This window comes from Esox lucius, chromosome 12, assembly GCF_011004845.1.
Source record: "Esox lucius isolate fEsoLuc1 chromosome 12, fEsoLuc1.pri, whole genome shotgun sequence".
Taxonomy (NCBI): Eukaryota; Metazoa; Chordata; class Actinopteri; order Esociformes; family Esocidae; genus Esox; species Esox lucius.
Window position 1 is genome coordinate 27,195,134 of NC_047580.1, and position 23,912 is coordinate 27,219,045.

The 23,912-nt window shown below is 39.8% G+C and overlaps 1 protein-coding gene across 2 annotated transcripts; it reads left to right on the forward strand.

The window, feature by feature from the left end:
* Positions 1-1,560: 1,560 nt before the first annotated feature.
* Positions 1,561-23,573, forward strand: c1qtnf12 (C1q and TNF related 12). Of its 2 annotated transcripts, none has more exons than XM_010875330.5 (8): positions 1,561-2,162; positions 15,909-16,013; positions 16,239-16,350; positions 16,591-16,778; positions 19,153-19,261; positions 20,315-20,408; positions 21,863-21,941; positions 22,119-23,573. In XM_010875330.5, the coding sequence occupies exons 1-8, from the start codon at positions 1,989-1,991 to the stop codon at positions 22,215-22,217; spliced, it is 960 nt and encodes a 319-aa protein (XP_010873632.1). In that variant the 5' UTR covers positions 1,561-1,988; the 3' UTR covers positions 22,218-23,573. The 2 variants fall into 2 exon arrangements, with proteins under 2 accessions (XP_010873632.1, XP_010873631.1); XM_010875329.5 differs by having other exon boundaries at positions 1,562-2,162; positions 16,588-16,778.
* Positions 23,574-23,912: the final 339 nt, after the last annotated feature.

A 23,912-nucleotide genomic window follows, 5' to 3' on the forward strand; every position in this document is an offset into this window, starting at 1 on the left:
AGTGTCCACAAGTAATATTTATTCACAATGTGGAATGATCATCTGCCACTGAAGTATGTAGAGCACATCGCCATGCAACTTTATTGAGGCAGGATTTTAATCCAATATTTCTTTCAACTTGATTGTGACTCTCTTAAATGCTTCTCTGTAATGTGCGTGCACCTGCACTACTAAATGGATAGTTTGCTCTTCAGCATAGTTTCTAATGCATACACTCCTTTGCAATAAATACATGCCTGCACTTGAAATTTAAAGATGCATTTATTTTGAAATCATATTGCATTGCTCTCAAGAGACAGGTTTGATATGCATCAAAACATTAAGTTTAATCCAGTCTTAATCTAAATATATCCTTGTTTTTGAGGCAATTCACTTTAAGTGTAGGAACAATTCATTCCAGTACATTCCAGACAGACAGTTGTTGGAGGGGACTTGTAAAAGTAGATCCTATTTCAACACTAATGAAAACATGAGAACAGGTAGGCCTACAACTTTATGCCCCACATGGCACAGTCATAATTCGTTCCTTGGCAATTTGTCAAACAACAGATTACACAAGAGAGTGCCTTAGGGTCTTTTTTTCTGATGGTATGTACATCAATATTTCACTCTGTATGAATTGGATCCAAACACATGGCCACACTGAAACAAAATGTAACTTAGATAGTTTTCCATGTAATGTAACTTAGAAGACACTAAAACACACACACGTCTGCCAAAGAACCTCCCCAGTTTAAAAAAAAAGAAGAGTTAAGCATTTCATCTATGAGATGAAACAGGGACTGAACAAACCAGTGGGATTGCCAATGTACTGATGAGGAAAAAAAAGGCAGCTAAGGGAAAGAAGAGAGAGAGTGAAAGAGAGGGAGGGAGGGAGAGAGTGATGATAAAACTGTGAGCCATCCTGTATGCTCAGTCAGAAAGAGAGAGGGAGCAACACAGAAGGAGAGCAATAGTGCAACGAGGCAAGCGAACAGGGACCTACCACAAACACACCGACACACTGGCAGATAAACAGGGCTCTGTAAGGGGAAATTGCACAGGTTTTCGGACACCCAAGAGAGGACAAAACTGGGTTGATGAATGAGCTCTAGTGAGTAATGTACAGCTGGGGGTACTGGACAGGGGAAACCGTGTTGCTAATACCTCTCAAAGTTTTTTTTTACACCATTTTTTCTGCGGATTTCTGCTGCAGGGGGACCTTTTATACTCTTCAAGGAGAAAAGAAGGAGGAGGGCCAAAGGCTAAGAAAATTGGACCATCTCCAACTCCCCTTGGAGTTTTTTAATTCCCTGTCTAGTCTTGTGAAAACCACGTGTGAGAAGAACTGAGGAATTGAATGCCAATAGTATACTCTGAAGAATATCCCAACACTTATAGGACTTCCATTGCAACAACTGTCAAAATTCTGAGGAGATAAAGAGCAAGAAAAAGGGAGATTGAGAACTTTACCATCCACTTCTACCCAAGGGTTCCCTCCTTCACTGCCACCCACCCCCAGCTTTGAACGTCCCTCCTCTCAGCCTCTCCCTCCTTTGCCCCCTGTAGCCCCCACCCCCCCACCCACCCCCCACAGAGCAGAAAGCGTGAAAAATCTCACTAATGGGTTTATTTGCTGTCAGATCTGCGCCGATCTGTCATTCCCCGGGACCATTCCACTTGACATATTTCATAGTTGAGTAAACCGCCTGGCTTCTTGGCTAGAGTTAGTTGCCCCAGCTCCAGAAACACACGGCTGCCTGCTCAAAGATCATCAGGAGGAGTGCAGAAGCAGACAGCCAAACCAGGAGTCCTTCAGCCCTGAGAGTTCTTGCAGTCCTCCAGTTTGCAGTCCAGTCATCCTGTTTGGGGTCCTTCTATTTTCGTAAACGGGCCAGAACTTTATCCTTTCATTTGACAGTTTGGACAGACCACAGGACCAGTTGTCCAAAGAGGCTTCCTCATAGAGTTCGAAGTGATTTCTGGGTTGATTCAGTGTGTGCTTAAAGATGTGGTGTGGGCTGCTGGCTGTGCTGGTTGCAGTGTTCTGGACCCAGTATGTCCTGCTGGAAGGGGTGGATGCGAAGAAAGAGAGGAAGAGGCCAAAGGAGACTCCGGCACAGCACACAGAGGCATACAACACCACCCTCTCCAACAGCGAAGAGGTTGGCAGGAGCACCAAGGTAATTCTTCATTTGATCTCCCTACGATGTGGCCAGTCACCAGCAGCTACCTCCAGCCTATTCTCTGCTTTGTAGACCTGTTGATGTATTTCAAACCTTATTGCTAAGACGTGCACATTTATTTTGATCCCACAAGTCCTGAACATTAGAAAAATGATATGTATGTGGAATATGTTATAAACATTTTTAGTGGTATTTTACTGTATCAAAATACAAATCTAAATGAACATTAGTTATACCAAAATATAAAGAAAATGCGCTACAGTATATCAGGCAAGTGAAAATTAACATGTTTACTGGCTAATGGCAGATAACATGCCACAACATCGCTATTTGGTCGTAATCCATGTATAACTGGACATCATTCAGGCTTTCTAAATGCATGATTCATGTGGAGGTTTTCTTTTGAAATAATTACTTTATTGGTTTGGGGAATAGTCGGCATGAAACAGGTGGTGGCCTACTGGGTCGAGTCTGAGAAAGTGAGTTGTGTCTGAAATGTGTGAAACCGTAAATGGATGACTTCCTGAGGAATGTGTAGAATGTGGACATCTAAAGGCTGATCAATGCATCACATAGCCCTCACTATGGGGGGGCTAACACGTAGCCCTCACTATGGGCGGCTAACACCAATTTTCCAGTCTATCAGGTTTAAGGACACTTTATTGACAAATTGGGGCTCAAGAGGGTTTGGATCATGGTAAATTAGGGATAAGAAGATGTGACATTAAAGGCTACATTCTCTAGGGCTTGTTCACACTACAAGAGTTTGATTGAGGTTAACAAGAGTTGCGCCTGCAATCATTTTCCAAAATTATGTTAACTTGTTAAAATTACCCTCAGCAACTGATGATTACTGCAGTGTAAATATACTGCGTCATGGTGTTTACTGTTGTCAGCTGTGACATAAAATGCCTGGAGATCCAAAAAGACACCACGTTCACCAGAAACGCCAAAACCACAGTGACTGTTATCGGAAATGTGTTGATCAGGTTGATTCAATGTTTCTTTTTGATCAGTGGCGCTGAGTTGCGGTAGGAGGCAGCTGCATTTTTAAGGTCTTTTGAAATGTTAGCTAGCTAGTTACCTCAGAAACAGCAGGCTAGCTTTTGGTGGAACTTATTCAACTTCATATGTGCCTCACTGGTTATCAGCATACTTATTGTCTTATGTTCCATATAAAGTCTGTCTGACTGTCTAGATCATTGACTATTAGTAGTTAGCTGATGTTGGACAAATAATGATTGTTTTTGTGACATCGGGAATACTGATCACTGGGGACCTTAGCTAGATGTAAAGTGGTATATGACATCCTAATCAAAGCATACTTAATGTTTTTTAAATGGTTTAATCATTGCAAATGAATTATTCTGACCTGGGCCACTGTGGGAGACAAATATCTTTGGTGCTGCATGTGCATTGTGTTACACATATTGTTAAACATGGTCTCAGACAATAGAAAGGTGAATAGAAATCTTTGTATACATACTATTGAAATGGTAAGTACAATCAAAAATGTTGTCTTGATAACTCTTAATGAGCCCTACATATCTTATGTATTTCAATATAAAATATGGACCGTCATTTGATTGTTTCACAGACATGATGAATTCGCAGACTGATTCTTTGTCTGTTTCACCCAACAATTAAGTAAATAGCTTTGAGACAAACAGGTTTTACTGATTCGTAAGTCTACTTTCAGTTATGTATCCATGTCCAGAAATAACATTTGACCTTTTAGCATCCCTATTTATTTTAATGTTATTTTTTGCTGTTATTTAATATTTCCAGCGGTTTCCAATGGGGTGTTTATTTTGCTTCTAGCCCACCCATTGTGTTGTCGTTCCTCAACCAACCCTTGCTGCCCCGTCTGCTCAATATTTGCCGCTCCCTCCTTGTCCAAGCTACCAGGTTACCTCTGCTCAGTTGGGTTAGCCTCTCGCTTTCCACTGGCCATAGATTGATGTGCCTGTTTCAGGATCCTGAAGAAGAAGAGCACATTACCCAGCCCTAGCCTGCCCCGTTGTGGTCTGGCCGTGTTTATTTGACTTGGTTTGCCCTGTGAAAGCAGGAGGCTACGGAGGATGACCTTTGTGTCAACCCCTAGGCTGCTGAAGACTGAACCCCACTGCACCCCACTGGGATATATCTGTTCTGTCCTCTCCCATCAATCCCACCAAGCCCAGGGTGTCTCTGTCAACATAGTCCCCCTTAACCCCCTCAATCTACCCCCATGGTCCAGAAACAGGCCACAGGCAGAGTGCCATGATGTAATTCCTTGGGAAAGTTAGGTGGGCAGATATTTAAAGGGCTTTGGCAATGCCGTTCCCAGCCCATTGATTCTGTCATTCACAGGGCCAGCCTGACTCCGCTGTGTCTGGGACATCCGATAGGGGCGGTGCGGCCCCAGAAAACTGGGGCAGCGTGCTGTGTAAGCCCCTCACAAAGCCCCATAGAAAGGGTCCTGAAAGAGGACACCTCGACAAGGATTAGCCCCCGGTGCCCCCCCCTCACTTACATTCTTTTCATCTTGTCTCTCACAATCTGAGGGTAATGACATAATCACTCCTAAGACCCTGTGTTATGCCAGATAGTGTCTTGGCCAAATACTGTCACCTAAAGTTGATGACCCTTGGGTTTTGACTCTTAAATCTAAGGTTAAAGAGCGGAGATGTTCAAGGTTAGACAACACAGCAATACTTATATTGGCTACATGTCTTACTGAGCCATTTATATGGAGCATTTTTTACTACAAACGGTTTTGTGATATCATCCAAAGTGAAAAATATCCACTTTCCCTTAGATTCTTCAATTCATGATGAAGGTTATTGTAGTTGGTTACAAATCTATGACTTTGTCACATCTGTATACCTGTAATGTCTTGGAGAAAACAAGCTCCTGGCTAGTTGATCCGGCAGGAGAACACCAGCTTGTATATATCTTTAAACAACCCAAACAGTTTATAGATTTGCATGTTTTTCCTTTTTGCTCATGCTGTGGAAAGTCTTCATATGATGGCATTAATTTTGTATCTGGCCCAGCCCCAGTGAGAGCTGTTGGCAGGGTGCATCAGACCACATTCCATCAGAGATTTTCCATTTGAAATTGATCACAGTCGAGGTGTGGAGGGGTACACTCAGGGAATTTCTGTGATCGGACACAAAGCAGTAACCTTTTGCACGGAGCAGCAACCTTTTCGCACCAAAATCAACATTGTGTCCGTTAAAATCGCCGACGGCACGACACGTTTTTTGTCTCCCACACTCCTTTTTCAGGACACGTTTCAAAGTAACTTAGATGGGTCATGATCCAATCTATCATGATATCACTGACTAGCACAATAAATACACTGTGAGGTCAGAGCTACGGAAACAAAATATCAATTTGCCACCTCACTCTTTTCCAGCGCATTGAAAGGACATTGAAATCCGTTAGCGTTAAGCTGCGTAGAGCTCAGTCGGTGATGGCAGTAATTAAGGTGGTCCAGTTAAACATCACGCCGAGCGTGTTGAGTAATGACTAATTACACAGGGCCCAGGGGGAAGGCTTGAATTTCCCCTCTCTCATCCCAGCACGATGATTAATGAAGGGATATAAGGCACCACTTGGATCACCCCACAAACAGGGGATCAGACCCATCCCACAGGAAACGCCAGCACCCCTGACATAGTGGGTGCACACACAGACACAGGCTAAACACACACACACACACACCAAACCTCATCTTTTACACAGGTAAAGTAGGAGTAGCCTGCTGAGCTTGTCCACCACCATATTCAACCACAAGGCTGGAAACAGATTGAGAATGGTGACTGTATGACCATCTATGGGATTTGGGGTTTCACTATATTTAAGCTGGAATCCTTCAAGCTTTAGTATAATAAAAAGTAGAGATCCAAAAAAACACATAAACAAAATAATCTGAATATTAGTGTTTTGAAAAAACTTTTTTTGGTTAATCTGTTCCTGCAAATGGAAGTGTCGAAACACATGAAAAGGGCTTTCATGCAAACAAATGGAGAAAAATCTTGAATGATGATATGGACTTATACATGGGTAATTCTTTGTGGAATTCCATCTTCTTCTTTATTCAAATTTGGAAGAGGAACAGAGACAAATTGGGACAGGTGGATGTAGGAATGGAACCCCCAGAGTTACTGTTGATGGATTGAGCATTGTGCTCAACATTTCCTGACAACATGGGTTAAGCTGGCAAATGATCAGATGCATGAATCAATGTTAAACACAAAAATACCCCTGAAAAAATGATCAAATTCTGCAGTAGACAGGATTTAAAACACCATAATAGTGTTTAGAAGCTTTAGAGTGAGAAAACCACACCAAAAGAAAAGGGCGGGATTGCAAACCGACAGGCAGAATGTTACTCGCTCCTGCAGGTTACTGCTGGAATCCTTAAAACGCTACTAACGGGAGATTACAGGCACCTGCAGGCTAAACTAAGCTTGATTGCAATGAAAAACCTGCAAGAATAACCCACCAGATTATGATCTCTCCTTATTACCTTCCCAAGTGATTATGATCCCAGACAGCTGGTCTAGATTCTCTACTTCCGCCTCCCGTGAAATATTGCCCTATCAGAATTGGCAGCATTGGAAATGCATGAATGCAAAAGGCATATTCAAGTATTAAGAATATCGATTAAGTTGTCGTCTCTTTTATTCAAACATTTCACATTGAATGACAAAATAATTCCCGTACCTTATTTGCCATTCCAAATATTTCAAAAATGGACTATCCAGAGATATATCACCCCAAATCTTGACAATAAATTACCATATCAGACAGTTGTTTTTAATAGGACAGTTTTTCATACATACGTTTGGAAATTATAAAAGAGTAAGTTAGTTAATCAAAATCATATGTCATGGGTCAGCTTAACCCATGTTGTCAGGAAATGTTGAGCACAATGCTCAATCCATCAACAGTAACTCTGGGGGTTCCATTCCAAACATCTTGATAGAAAAATTGTCACAGTGCTTTTATTTGTGGTAAACAAGAAAATACTTTAAGTTGTGATTGTGAAATAGACACATCGCCCATAGTGTTCTCATGAAGTAAGTCTTATTTGTACCAATAATAACACCAACCAGAAGGAGAAATCATATGCTACCATATGATGGCATTTGAGATGCATACCATAATGGTATATGAAACATCAGTCAATGAGAATCTAATATTCATTGAAATATTCCTCAATGTATATAATTGTGCTATAAACAGAGCTTGAAATATCCAAGTAGAATCAAATTTTTTCGGGTAGTGCTCCCACTCCCTGACCAGGCATGGCAAAGCATTAAGTTTTGTTACTATGCACTTTTGAATGTTTCAAATCATCTCAAGACGATGTGTTTAAATACAACACCAGTTATTCTTTTTATGTTTTAAAGCACTTCAACAGTGTAGTTGAAACAATAACACAGCAGTAACTCCACCTCGGTTTTTGGTAAAACCAGAGGGATGTCTGGGAGAAATGTGAGTACACTCACATTTTGTAACGGTATGTTTTCTGTCATTTCATGTTGTTTGGACTGAGACAGATATAGGATAACATTTCTACTAAAGGAGCAGTACGCCAGCACAGGAGGCAATAGCTTAGCGTGCTGGACCACCCTAGGCCACACTCACTCATAAAAAAAAAGATGGATGCAAAGACTTACAATCTGTTGTACAATACGAAAATTTAAATATAAATCGTGTTTTAATGTTAGGAAGGAAGTGTGTTTTATGGTTAGGAAATTTCCACCAAAAAATCTCCAAACTTTTAGGTACATGTGGGCTCTAAGCACATTAAACTTTAATTATTTATGTTCTTCATTAGTTAGAAATTAACTGTTTATATTCTGCATGAATCAATGGGTTTATGTAATTAATAATGTGTCCCAAAATGTTTCCAGGAAGTATGGATTCTAACTTTATTGGCCTTTGTTTAATTAACATATTACACAATTGGTTTACGCACTCATTGAAATTCTGACAGACGGAGAGAATAATAATAAACAGCCCTTTGTTATTGCATGTGAGATCTACAAGTAACATAAACCGTTTGAATGATATCCTCTTACACACACTGCCAGAAATTCAAAATTTCTGTTTCACATACAGTACTGATCAAAGATGTTCTGTTTTACATGCAGTACCATGCAAAGAGGTTCTGTTTTACATACAGTATCATGCAAAGAGGTTCTGTTTTATTTGGATTTCCTCTCATTTTGAAAACTTGATCGATGCCAGATTTTTTGAAATCCTTTAATCCTGTCTGACACTTATCATATGCTGGTCATGTTTCTCCACCTCCTTCATACTGGACTCTTGATAGAAAGGGAAGTGATTTCACTTCTAGGTCGTAGGGGCGCAAAACATCCAGTAAGTTCTGGAATCAACTGGAATCTTTAATTTTGTAACTTAGTTAATACCCAATGTTCATAGCAGATTGATGAAAATAACTTAATCCAACTAATCAACACTCAAATCAACTCTACAATTATTCTCTAATCAATGCTAGAATTATTTTCAAATAAGTCTAAAACTCTTCCAACCATTGTTTTTTTGGACAATTTCCACCAGTCTGACAGCTGCTCATTAATAACAAATACATATTAGTGCTGTCAAAGTGGCATAGTGTAAAACACTTACATTATAAGGATATGGATGCTGAAACCCTCATATTAAACACCAATGCTATTCACTAAGTTCATGGTTTATTTGTACAGTTCATGGTTTTTGTTTAATTTGTTTAATATGTTTCACACAAAACAAGGCAACACAAAGGGCCAGCAATCATGTGACACCCCTGAAGTTAACACAAAAGGGCCTAAACAAGACTTGAAAACCCTAATGGATTACATGAAATCCTTGATTCTGTTCGTTGACTGGTAAACTTAGGTTTCCAGTAATATTCTCTCCATTAGCAAACCTAGTTTTGATTATATTCTACCCCATGTAGAGTTGTTTAGAGTAGAACGCCTCGTAAAAATCCCAGATAGATGATTATTTACCAAATTCAATTTAAATCTGGCAATCCTTGAATGAATACAAACATTTGATTGGCATTAGTCAGAGATAATTTGGCATGTATTCTCACATTCCAATTTCAATGTGAATTTCATGTGACTGATAAATTATGTTTTTATTTTAATCTCATGTTTTATGTTTTTAACTTACAACAGGTTTTCATTACCTCTTAAAGAAAGTGGGAACAGTACCTACTGAAGGGGCTTAAACCAAACAAAAATGAACACTGCAGTTGTACGTGGCAGAGTAGAACCACAAATGAGCGCATAAAGAAAATATCTCATGAGTATCTACAGTGAAATTCCACAGTGGATAAACCATGGGGCATTATTCAGTCCTGGGTTGAAATACCACTAGAAGACTGTTTTCTTTAGGCAGCATGGTGGTAGTGATTTGCACACTGGTGCTTGGACTCTTCCATTATTTCCAGTGCAGGAGGCAAGCTCAATCAAGTAGAGGATGTTTTTCAGAGCTTTGTGATCCAATTAAAACTGCCATACCAACTAAATGCGCATTGTTATGTTGTTTTTTTTTTTAAAAGCATATTGAATAGAATTTGATTCCAGGTCTGGCATAATGGAAGCTCAGCTTTCAGCTTGGTATGGAAGCAAAGACAGAGGCATTTTTAACTTCTCCTCTTACCTACCACAGATACGGAGGAGATGAGCCCCGATTGGAGCAATTTGAAGACTATAATTTGTACACAAAGCAGGTGTGACAGCAATCAGACTCGCTTTAGCTTGTGACTCTTTATGTTGAGAGCAAAGTGTAGCGTGATTATTGTTCTGCAGAAGATTTCATAAATAAAAGCGATCGCTTCAGCAGTCCGCTTACATGTCTTCACTGGAAAGGAATGCACGTTCAATGTATGCATACATATCTGTGGCATGTTGACATTGCAGCAATTGTTTTGTGGGAACGAGAAAGAGAACATCCACCATACGAACATACAGTATGTACTGCCAATATGCCCACAAATACCGTGACTTGAATCTCGTTTGATTCATCCCAGGCAGTTCATTTGATCAGTCAACTGAGAAGTGGAGAGCGGTACAAATGCCAAGGACTATTATCCTCAGCCGCTTTTTTATGTGTCTCGTTTATGAAACTGGAGTGCAGTGAGCTGCAGTTGCACCGGTTGCATTTCCACCAATATTCAGAGTCGGTCGTGTTGTGCGAGGGGCATGGGAGGGGGGGGGGGCAAAGTGAACGGGACGCTTATTCGGGGAAGGGGGGCAGGGGTGGGGCGTTAACTGGGTGGAGTGCGCAGGTTCCCGCTAGCCCAGCCCCAGCTGCAGCCTCGGGATGCCTCTGGGAGGGATAGGCCATACCTGTGTAAACCTCCGTCACCTATGCATGGATGGCTGCACAGGGACTACGCCACCATAAAAACAAGAGATTGGGGACGCCGCTCCCTCATCCTTTTCCACATTAAACTATACCGCCTCTGTGTGCCCATATCTTTTCAAGCAGCATGCTAGCAACGTTAGCAACAGTCTCACAAGTAGGTTTGCGGGTGTAGCTGGTGCACCTTGCTCAGACCTTTTGGGCACCAAGCCCTGCAGTTAATGTTACAAGATATTTTCTTTGTGCCGTGGGTGTTTTTTTTCTGCACTAGTTGGTGCGTGTCAAACCGTATACATTATATGGTTTGTTGGGATAAGGACATGTAAATGAGAAAAAATAGCTATTGGCCACACTGGTTTTTATGCAGAAGAGCCACCGTTGGTGAAAAGGATTTAGAAGATGCCCGCTATAAAGGCTGCTCTTTAAGAAGTGTATCTGTTGCAGCCTCAGAAGTTATTACAGTTGGGTTTGGGCCTGCGTCATGGCATGCAGATCCTTAAAGGATGTGCTACTTGGCATTTCAGATTCAGAATAACCTTTATTCAAGAAGAACATTTACACGTAACCAGACTTGGTGTGGTAGTAAACAACATAAATGGACAAAATACTCAAAATGTGTGCAAAGTTAGCTATATGTGCTGTGAATATAAGATATACATACAGTTATTGTACAGATTTATATTTGCAGTAAATAAAATGCCACCCAGATGAACAGAGTTTTAAATGCAGTACACTGCAGCTTTTTAATTAGCAGTTAACAGTCTGGAGGTGGCTTGACATGGTCATGGTATATTAGACAGATGGTTGGTTGTCGAGTGAGCCAGCAAAGGGGAAGAAAGAAAACAGTGTTTTTGATGGCGTGCTGCTCGATGTGGGGACTTCTGTCCCTCCTTTTAAGACCTTGAACTGTCTTGCACTAAGATGTTTCACCTTGCCGGATCTGGGATTTGATCTGTCATCCTTTTGATTACTGGTTAGATGATCTGACCGTTAAGCTCCCTGACGCCCTTTATTGCAAATTCTACCTAATTTCCCCAACTTCAGTTGTAAAAGGCGTAAAGATGCTACTTATCACGACCCAAACTACTATTTTCTGAATGATCGTGGTTATACCGAAGTCCATGATTCCATAATATATGTGTAAATACAACTTGGAGGTTTATCATAAACTCATTTATCAGTGCATTATTAATACTGGCGCCTTTAGCAATAGACATCACCATCCCCGAACATACGGGCCTTCTGAGGCAAACTGCTAGTGTTTGATGTTCCGAGGAGCACCTTCATTTTGACACCTTAAGAATGTCTGACACATTTAGCAAACCACTAGTGGAGTGGTGTGGCTCTCACGGCTGTTGAAAGACACATTCATTGTATGGCAGTCATACAACAGCCGGGATCAAAGGGAAGTTCAGATTTATACTTGTGTCTATCTTCTCCTTTGTTCGTGTGTTGTACATGCTGATCTGAAGGAATGCTAGGAGGGACATTGTTTACTTTGCGCCACACTCGACAGGGATTGGATTAATAATAACTGACAGCTTTTCTATTTCGTCATGTTATGTATATGCTTTCAATTTCTCTCTGTAGACTCCGTCCTTTACCAGGGGAATAGTGAAGATATTGTTTTCTCTGAGGTACAGTGAATAATAATTTATTGGCAAGCTGTGGGATGCATCAACACCAATCTTTATTAGATGTCTTGGTATTGAACATATTAGGCTCACCTTTTTCAAGCATTGCAAAGAACGATCAATGTGAGAATAAAATAGCTGAAAATACATTGGTAATCTATGTTGTATAATGCTTGTATTATTGACACACTCCTGAAGCCAGTCTTATGTTATTTTATGTAACACTGTATAAAAGTGTCAAAAACATTTTGTAACACTGTACAAATGTGTCAAAAACATTTAACAGTGATTTGCTCCGTCTTGTTTTTCAGTTTGAATAACAGTAGTAATTACCTTGGTTACAGTTAGGGCGACTTCCTAAAATATAGAAAATCCTTAAGGGCACGGTTTTAATCATTTAATTACAATGGCGTGTGCTAACAATACAAGACGATAACAGCAGTAAGAGAGGGCTGCTTTCTTGGCAATGCTGACTTTTTATTATTATGCAGGGAATAGCAAGAATATGTAATTAGAAGTTGCATGTGTGGGCTGACAAAGAAACAAAACCAAGGAAGATCAATGTATGGCAATGGTGTAAAAGAAGGAGCGCAGGTCTTATGCAGTCTTTAGCAGTCGAGCATTGCTTAAAGGTCCTTGTTTGGTACTTTACCTGCTGTCATGTGGAGCATGCATGCATCCCTTCAGTCAGAGTTGTCAGAAATGGATCTCCTTCATGATGATTGCCAGTGGTTAAACTGACACGCTCATTAAGCAGATAAATGTGTAATTTATGCTTTAATTATAGTCAGCTCTTTCAGATTTGTTTACCGTCTGAAATGTACATATTTGTTCTATGAGGTTTTATAGCTGGTATGAAAGTGAGAAACATTTAGAGAGTATTCCTATGGAACATAAACTGAAAGAAAGAAAAAAAAGGTAGGGTAACCAATTATCCGGCTTGGGAAGTGTTGATGTGCTATGGAAAAGATGTGGTGAATTATGCAGTAACAATATGTTTGGCTTGACAAAATATGTCTGCCTTTTATCTGTCTCCAGGCTTCAAAAGTACAACAAAAACCCACAGACATCTAAGAGACAGTACATTTGTTTATTTGGTCTGATGTCACAAGAAAATAGAGAAGACAAAGAGAGAAAAAACACGAACACTAAATATGAAGCCTTTTGATGCCAGTGAGTTGCATACAAGACAAACAAGGGCTATTGAATAGAACATGTGGCAAGTCACTCTTTCGATGAAAAAATTGCGCATGTTAGGTTTTTGATTAAGTGTCCTCCTGCCAAACTCCATTTCAGACAGCTCACCTCCATGGCTTGTCCTCATCTCCTCCTCAATCTCCACTACAATCACTTGACATTTGGGGAGGAGGAAGAAGACACTGTTTGGGGAGAATTCAAGGCAACTGTGATTATTGGAATTCATACAGCGTCATTTTTTTACCCAAATCAAACAATGCCAGCTAGGGTGGGTTAGAGTTAGAAGGATTGGGTAGCAGAGGCCTTTCATTTGGATAAATGTTTGTGCCAGAAAAAACGAATAACGTCCTCACACATTCAGAATCCCTACATATCAATCAAAAATCGGCAAACATCATCACTAGAGTTTTCATTATGAAGTCTGTTAACTTGGCAAGTCAATTTAAACCACCCCAGATGACTTTTACAGCGTTACACCATATCTACTGTTTCATCACATTCAGTATGGTACAAAAACCCTTCATTGCCGTCCTGTTTGTATGTATAGGGGTCAAAAGTGTTGTCGGCCATTTAGAAATGTTGTTGTAGACTAATTGGCCACTGAAATACCCCATGGATTGAATCCTGAGTCCTGAATTCACAGTATGCTCATGGAAATGTTAATGTTTTGAAAAAAAATCCCTTGACAAGTCTTGTTTATTTTCCTTTGACCCTTTTGGGCAAATAAGAATTGACGTGGCACCTGAGTGAATTATCTGGAGAGAAAGAATAAGCGAAAAGGTAAAATCTTGGAGAGAAAAAGTGACTGAACACAGTTGGCAAAGTTAAATGTACGACACAAAAAGCCTTATTCCCTCTCTATGGAATGGCACTAGACCGGGAAAGAGAGACAGGGAAAGAGAAAGAGTGTTCACTTCATAGTGTAACCTGCCTTGATGTCTGGCACCATTTAATTGTATCTTAAGGCAACATTTTCCATTTATGGTCGGTAAGCAGAATTTATGAGTCACTGGATTCAGTTACGTAGCTACAATACTTTGCATTGTGTGCCAGTAGGCGAAATGATTCCAGACCGAAATATCTGATGAATCTTGCAATTAGCACTGCTCTCCTCAAAGAGCCATTGTGAATGAATGATTCTAAGTGCATTCTGGCAGGACCCTTAATCCGGGGTTCATATGGAATTGACAAAATCAAATTCAAGGACTTTCAAGTACTTTTTTAAAGCACCATTTTATTCTTTTCATGGAAGTCCCTTTGAACCAAGTAGTATCACTGAATATTGCTTATTGATTTTAAAGAATTCATGTCTACAGCATTAAGCTTACATCTGTAGGCCTACTTAACAAGAATCCAGAAATCAGCCCAGGTATTCACACTGATATTGAACTTCACTTTTATTTAATTTGTTTTATTTCAGCCATAATTAAGTTAATGAAGACCGTCCAATTCAATAGAGAACTGCCTCAGAAAAACAACAGTTTACATACAGTACATTGTTCAAAATCTACAGAAGAATTACCAGGCCTATAATTCTGCAGGTTTAGAGTGAAAATAATCACTCACCACCAAAGTGGATTTCAGAAGCACTGGTCCGCGTGTGCTCATGATGGAGCTAAAATGCATTGGAGTGAATGAAAGAGAACAGAACCCCGTGGTCGCCAACAATGTCAACTGCGTAATCCTGCGTAAAAAAAAACATCTGTTATTTTCGTCTCGTGTCTACGGGCGGAACTGTTAATATAAGCTGATAGGCCTAGATAAAATGTCAGCAAATGTGGGTCAATCAAGCTTATCCGAATAAAGTCAGATAACCAGCTTGCTAATAAATATAGACCTATAGTATACTTACTATGTTTGAGAAATAATTGTAGCCACGTTATTTTTCAGTAAACAAAGACTAAGGTGTGCAGTCTAGATAATCATGTCTGATGTGACGCAGCAAGTCAACATTTCTATCAATAATGACACCGTCACCATCCTTGTGTTTACAGCTTCAGTCCAAACTAAGTCAATACAAATAAATGTCCTTATTTAATATTATAAACAAAACCTCTTTGTCACTCACTTCTAGCAAAAGCCAGTACATGTTAAGATTCATTTCCCGACATATAATATTCCTTTACTCCATAACGACCTACATTCTCAGTATCATGACAAATGGTTTACATTTTTGTATTTGCTGTGTTATCTCCAAGCTTTTTAAGATATAGTTTATATTCGCAATCTAGAGAAACATGCCAAAATAAGATTTAAATTATGTATTGTAATAATTGAATGTTATAATAAAGAAATTAAGGCCTTTAAGCGTTTTTTGGAAAACAATTGTAAAAATGCATTTCATGTCGTCGGATGCAGTGTACATGAATCCAGTTATTTGCTAATAAAAAAAAAGGGGATAAATTAAGGTATCCTGATTTTTAATAATCCTTGAGAGAATTCAGCAGTATCCAATGACTTATTCTTTGTAAATCCAGGTATACCAGATATATGAATGCAACATGTGTTATAGGTTTGAATCTCATCCATCCCATAGATTCCTGACAACCAGAAAGTAGATCCTTTAGGATCATGGATGGACTTTGTGAAGCGACCTGTCGGCAACTTTCCTGGGAAATGCCGCAGACGCAAAAGGCCACTGGTAAATTCAATAATGTCTTCAGTAGTTGTTAATAACCTAATCAGCTAATTACCTACCTGATCAACTACTGGTCCCTTCATTATTTTGATCGTGAAGCATCTAGTACCATACATATGTTGATTGTTGGTTGTTCTTTTACTGTAAAAGGTACCTGAGTCAAATTGTGTGAGAATGATCTGATTCTCATATTATCCTCACATGATGTGTTGATGTCTTCTCTATTAGCCTGGGCCCCCAGGACCTCCTGGTCCACCAGGCCCCCAGGGACCTCCTGGATCTCCAGGGGCAGAGGTCACCCAGGAGGTTCTTCTCCAGGAGTTCAAAGAGATGATAAAAGGTAACTTCATAAAAAACAAACATGTCACGTGAAGACAAAACATTTTGTCCCGAAACACTGGCGATTGATCAATCGCTACTGTTGACGAAGGTTTCAGCGTCGTTAGTACCCGATCACCCAGGCTAAATACTGGGCCTGTGTGACAGCAGGCTCATTCGGTGAAAGTATTTCAAAGTCCATTAAATGCATGTTTTTGTAGCCTTTCTTGTTGAGCATCTCGTTTTCCTTCTGCGTCAGAAGCTACAGAGAGGAGAGCTGCTACAGTGGACAGGCAGACCAGCACCGGACCAAGTCAGATACCCACGGCCCTAATTGCTCTGGAAGGAGTGACCTCTTACAGAAGGATAGAGGAAGCCTTCCACTGTAAACTCAAAGGACCCGTGGTTGTCGACAAGAAGACACTGACGGAGCTACAGAACTTTCAGACGGTAAGTTTTGGATGAACACTTGGGGATGTTTGTGAAAAAAATCCTGTGGAGAAAATACACTTGGGTTTTGGACATGAAAGAAATCACATAGAAAAGTAATGTGAGAAAATAAATGAATATATTAATTATATATTATGGATGTTTCCAGTGTATTTTTAATGCTTTCAGACCATGTGATTAGTCAAATCTGTACCCTAAGTTATCAACTGCTTAACTGATGATTTCATACCATACATGTCAGCATCTATAGCCAGTGAGCTCACCGAGACCCTTAAAGGGAAATTTAGTTTTTCAGCATTTAGACCTAATTTGATACCACGCGAGCAGGTGGCGCCTGTCATTACGGCCAAAACAGGGATGAATCGCACGTCTGTTCAATATCTATCTAACAAGCCATTATCACTCGCTCAGCCATTATCACTCGCTCAGCAATTATCAGCATCTCCTAATCAAAACATCTTCCTGTTGCCATTTATTGCAGTCTCTGGACACAGTAAAGTCTACTCTTCAAAACATCAGAAATTGAACTTTGACCAAAACAACCTGGATGATGTTTCAACACTACACCTAAGTGTAAAATGAGCCCTCACAAAGAAAAACCTCAATATCTCGAAAAGTAACAGTCAGTGTCAAAATGGGTGATCATTGACACAACAAAAAACTCGTCTTAACTATATGTAAAACTGAAGTCGTTTTATTTTGATAAAAACAATTGCTAAGACCTTAATGGGTGTGACCCTTTTGTGTGACTGTTGAGCTGAACTCTTAGGAAATATCTCAGTCAGTTATCACAGTTAAAACGTTGTTATGAGCATAGGGAAAGATTGGGGTATTTCTGTTTTTAAAAGATACATTTTTGACCTTTATAAACTGTTCTAATGGCTCAGACTCCGCACTAGTCGCATTTTGGTTGCGGTCTAATGACATGGTCAGGTGCTACAAAGACAACAGCTGGCTCACAACAGAATAACACACGTCCTTTAGCGCACACACTGAACTAACAGCACCACCATGCGTGGCAGATTATCCTCTTTGAGGGCCGAGGAGAGATACATCGCTTCTAGTCTTTTTAAGAAACCTTTCTGTGTTGAAATTCCTGACCACTGGTATAATATATTTGCATGCACTTTCAACAGACACACGTACGCCACCAGACATGCCAGAATGGGTTTCTTCACTGTATCCAAACCAAAAACAGACTGAACGTGTCATTCAGTCATGTATAGGGCCATGTCATCTGGGAATGCTCTACCACAAGAGGTTACAGGGATTTGTAGAATATTACAAAAATAATAAAAGTTCCAACACACAGTTTTGACCCACCCACTAAAAACCAACCTGTCCCTAATTTAGCTATTGATATACAGGGGATACCATTTCTTCTAGATCGCTATTGAAGTTAAAAAGAATGTATTAGTATCTTCATATCTATTTTACTGGTTTTTGTCATTGTGTGTACCGCAATGAGCATGGAGAAAATAAATTAAACAGAGAATTGTTTGAGGTAGTCCTACACAAGCTTGTAGATAAGCATGGACAATCTCAAGGCTACAGGTCCATCTCAAGGGACCTAAATGTTCCTGTTTCCACCATATGTAATAGTATAGGTAAAATTAAGTTACTGTAGTCAGCCACCCTAGAAACATGATGGAAGATCTCAGTGAAGGATTGTTTGAATAATGAAGAAAGCACCCTGATCAACTTCCACACAGATTCCAGCTGACATTCAGGCCAAGGCATTTTGGAGCGCAATGTTGAAACCAGTGTGAGAAATCTGGGTCTCCGTTAAAGGTTGTGGGCCTTCCAGCAGACAAGGACCACAAACACATGTCAAGAAGCACCCAGAAATGTTTGAAGAACAAAAAAAACTTTTATGTTCTACTTGATTTTAACCTTGGCTCTGAAGTTTTAACCAGCAACGATTCTGTTCATATCCACCTGATATATACGAATAAAGCCAGGAATCCTTGGGGATCATCCCACCCTGAAAGTCTGAGAAAGTAGCATTAAGAAATAAATAAATATCTTATTTTTCAATGCTCCACATCACTTTCTGGGCGACTCACAAAAGGCACTCTGTCTGTGACTTGGAATATGGTGTAGAGAGGACAAAAATAGACACTGTTTGAAACTGCATGCTGTAGTGGAAGAATTACGTCCAGGGACATTCTGAGGCGGGAGTTTAAGAGGAGAGTTAAAATAATGTCAGCTGGAAAATGTCAGATTGATTGCTCTGGTGTTCCTTTTGGCAGACATACTGCATATACATTTTTCGTCCTTCTGTTTACTTTAGCTAGATATCAATTAAGCCCAAATTATCTGTCAGTCATTGTACAACTACATTCTGCAAATTACATTGTATTTTCCCTTCCAGCCTCCTGCTAAAGGTGCCTTCCTCAGAGGGACAGGAATGGACCAATCCACAGGGCGATTCACGGCTCCCCTCACAGGGATTTACCAGTTCTTTGCTAATGTTCATATTGGTATGCAATGCATCTCTACTACTCTACACTAAAAATGAATGATTCACAAATGGAGGAAACCCTATAGTTCCTTTTCTGCGTTTACAAACCTTTCTTCTAGAAGACTATGCTATTGACTATTGACTATGGTTGTGTTTGGAAGGGGCCCATTCAGGATTAGCTGCTTCATTATGTTTCACTTTGTGGGTCAGTTTAGTAGGCTAACATGATTTTAAAAGAACAAAAAGTGCCTACCAGTTACACAGATAACTAAATCATTACTAAGAATATTGAAAATATCTGCCATTCATTTACCAGCTGCTGCATTGGTCCCCGCATTCTTGTGCATCCAAGGTGCGTGCGCATTACTGCCTGATGTCAGGGTGACGTTGACTGGAAAACCATCTATTTCTTCTTCATATAAGTCCTCAAACAACCTTTTAAATGATTACTTAAACAGTTTTTTTTGAAGAACCTTCGTTGGATTCAAATGGTTAAAATGTTTGGGGCTCAGAAAAAATCCAACCCTTTTGGGGGTACTATGAACAAAGAGGTGTTCCAAAAAGGCTGCAGGGCTGTCCCCGTAGACGAATGTTCTAAGGAAATTAATTATGGGGTCCCAGGAAGAAACTTTACTTCAAAAATCTGTATTGTTTCTACGGCCCTTTCTCATCATCCCAACAGATTCTGCAGAGATTAAGGCATTCTCTTAGGTATCCATGCCAAGTCGTTCTTCTTTCTTCCACATTACTCGGAAAGTAATGTGGGTAAACGTGTGTGCAGACAAGCGCACTTACTCGATGGCCTCATCTAACTTTGCAGGCGCATTAGCTATCTGAGGGAGACAGCAGAGTGCGATGAGACCAGGAGATCCCGGCTGAGGGCCCTCCCCACCTGGGGTTTCCCCTGCCAGCTAGTAGCGCCTTCAAGGTTCTGTCTTAGACTGATGGCACTGTACCAATGGAATATCAATACCATGTATATGACAGTGCAGAAGGAACATACTTTTGTCCAGGAGGTGTTCCTGAACAGGATAATGTATGACTTTGGAGTAACACTGTTTTCTCCCTGCAGACCATAGTGAGGTGAAGAGGAGTAAGAGTCAGCTGAGAGCCAGGGATAATGTACGAGTGCTCATCTGTATTGAATCCCTGTGCCACCGATATACGTGAGTACACTCTATACACTCTACACGTGAGTACACTCTATACACTCTACACGTGAGTACACTCTATACACTCTACACGTGAGTACACTCTATACACTCTACACGTGAGTACACTCTATACACTCTACACGTGAGTACACTCTATACACTCTACACGTGAGTACACTCTATACACTCCACACTCTATAACAAAATGGCTTTCAAAAGGGTTTTTTGGCTCTTCCTGTAGGATAATCATTTTTTTTGGCTTACCTCTGTATCCAAATCTCCTTGATAAATTATTGGGAGTTGATGCATTTCGACAGGGCCCTATATACTGTTATGATCCTTTTGGTTCTATGTATTACCCATGATATACCTAAATTCCAAATGGGTTCTAACTGAAGCCAAAAATAATGTTCGATACAAGAACAGCCAAAGCTATGACGTCTATAGATTGTCCATGGTTGAAAAAAATCACTGTACATGCCTTCAATATTTAGCCACTCTTTAAAACAAACTCAAAATAGTATATTGTGTTCAATATTATCCATGTCATTGCTTGCCAGGTCATGCTTTCTGTTGTGTTGTAAAAGCTCTATATTGACTTAAGTCACTGAATCCCTGCATGATAATCAGTGTTTAATGCCAGTTTTACTTTTTGCTGGTATTTACGAGCTGTTAAACATGTCTGTTACATGTTGTGTGGGAACTGTTACAAATTTCCTGTGTAAAAGTGGAAGAAAACATCTTTAATTAAAGGCAATGACCTCTCACACCTTCCCCTGGTCCCTGTCGTCTCCTAAATCTTTATAGTCTCACCTTTGACATCTAGGTCACCATCCTACTTCCAGCACCACAGACCAGGTAGTGGTTGTGTAAAATACAGTTTATAGTTGTTCACATACATGAATTAAACATCTGAAATGTTGAAATCAACATTACCCAATGTCATTTCTAAAATAGGCCAACAACCTTGCTTAATATCAGAAATGTATAAATAATATTGTTATGCTGGGTTTCCTTACCACAAAAAGTGGGCACATTTGTTTTGCTTTTCCACCCTGTCTGTCTGTCTCCCACACATGAAAATGCAAAGAATGTGAAAATGAGGCTCATTGCGATGGCAGTTAAAGTAAAGACAAACATGATTAATTCACCATAAAATGTAGCGTTTTCCACTAAAAACAGGAGCCAGTGGTCTCAGCAGGAGTTGTACGACTAGACTTTGTGCCGGCAATACTTCTGTCTGCACTAAAATGCTAATGATGAAAAACTGCAAATAAAGCAATGACATTACTTGACATGAACTTTAAAAAAGAATACCAGTGCAATATCACACAAAGGCACAGTTTTATTGGAGAATGTGAAAGGTTTGTACTTATGAAGTGAAGTTATTCTGAACAAATGTCTGAAATGAGGAAACAGTATTATGATAAATTAACATACATCGTTGGTATTGTTCTATATTACAGGTCATTAGAGATGATCGTTGGATTGGAAAGTAACAGCAAGATCTTCACTGTGTGTGTACAAGGCTTACTGGAACTGCAGGTAAGCATATGTAAACGTATAAAGATTTCCTGCTTGAATAACAGAGTGAGGTACGGCCAAAAGAGCCTTTACGTGGTGTTAAAAAGTACAACTGCTATTACGTAATGGATTGTAATATCGCTTTAGACAAGCGAACACTCTCTGTGTTCTTATATTAATGCTATCGTATCTCCTCAGGCGGGGCAGTATACCTCGATATATGTGGACAACGGCGCTGGGGCGTCCATCACAATACAGAACGGCTCTGACTTCATGGGGATGTTGCTGGGTGTATAGCCTCTCCTCCCACCTATGTGCTGAGGGGGTACATGACCTGTCACCATTGGACAACAGGCCTGTATCACCTGTATATAGTTGGACTAGTAACAGACGCCCTTCTGCCCAATCACCACCACTCCATGGAGGAGAACCGCTGAGGGCGGAACGCCATGCAGCCATTGAAGCTTTCCATTTTAAACGTTTGAAAACTTCGCTGTCCCTCCACGGACAATATGTAAAAAATAAATAAATAATAAAAAGCACTTCCATGGGTGAAGAAAGACGCTTGTGCCGACAGAAAATCAGAATACGCAAGACTCTGAATCCTTTAATTCACTCAGTGAACATTTTGAATTTGAGAATGAAAAACAAAACCAGTTGCAGATTATTTTTTATAAAATAGTCTGATAAGGAAAATGCTATAATGGATATTTTTCTTTAAACTGAAAGGTTTTCATCATCTGATGTGGGCATCTTCATTTGTGTGGCAGTGACTGCCATCCATAGACTCTGGGAGTGTGTATATACACTGGATGACGTTTTAAAAAAGTAAGAAAATAAATATCAGTACATGTTGAATTACTGCTCAATTCCTCATCTGAGCTTGCAAAATGCAGGAACATTTTGAAAAATCCAACCAGAATCTTTGGAAAACCAAGGAATGCTGGGACAAGTACATACATATTTGCCACCCTACTCTCAGCAAAATGACCTCTTATGAACGTCATATCTACTGGGCTCTTGTGGAGTCTACAGCCCACTGAAAAAAATAGAGGAAACATTGTCCTCTGTATGGAACTGTTTTGTCTGATTCAAACCCAGTGTAAGGAATGTGGGTAGAGCATTGAAATGAAGTGCAAGTGTGTTGGCCATTTTGTTTTATACCAATGTATTTAATAAACAGTGTTTCTAAGATACGCTAATGTTAATGATGTGACTGCCATGGTAACAAATGGCAGTCAGTAGACCGATCATGCATCTATTCAATTAAAAAAATATATCCCATATTGTATATATTTTTCTGGTGTGCATATCTTTATGTATGTTCTACCATATATTTGCTGAAGTTGTCTGTAAAATACAATCATATTTCATTACACACTTTTTTAAGAGTTTACTATGGACATACTACATGGAGATTATAAAGAAGTGTAACCAGAAGATGTATAATAGAAAATTGATATTATTATGTTTTTCTAACCCTAGCAGATACATTTACAGTAAATATAATATTTCTTGGCTACAACAGATTGGAGTATCATCATGTTTTACACTGTTTTGCTTCGATAAATGTTAATTTGACATTGTAATGAGAACAAAATTAAACTGAGTTAAACTATGGATACTTGTGTTACTAAGTTAATACTGCAAAAGCTTGACGTCTATGTATATTTCCATAGTCTTATCAGCAATAAAATGTTGCTACAGAGAAGGTTGTAAGCATTGTTACTGGTCTATAGATGACTTCAAAGGATGCCTTGAAAGGAGCTTACCGCACAGTTGTTGGCTAAACGAGTGCCTTGACCAGTCATATATTAGAGTTATAATGCAGTTGTAAATCTTTTTTCATATCTTGGGTGGTCCGTGTATCACAAGGCCTTAATAAGCAGCTTTTAGCCTCCTTTGCACAAATGTCTGTCCAGCCACTTGTATGAGCTTGTTAGCATCAATGCATGAATGCCTTACTAAGAGAGCCTTGCACGTGGAAGCACT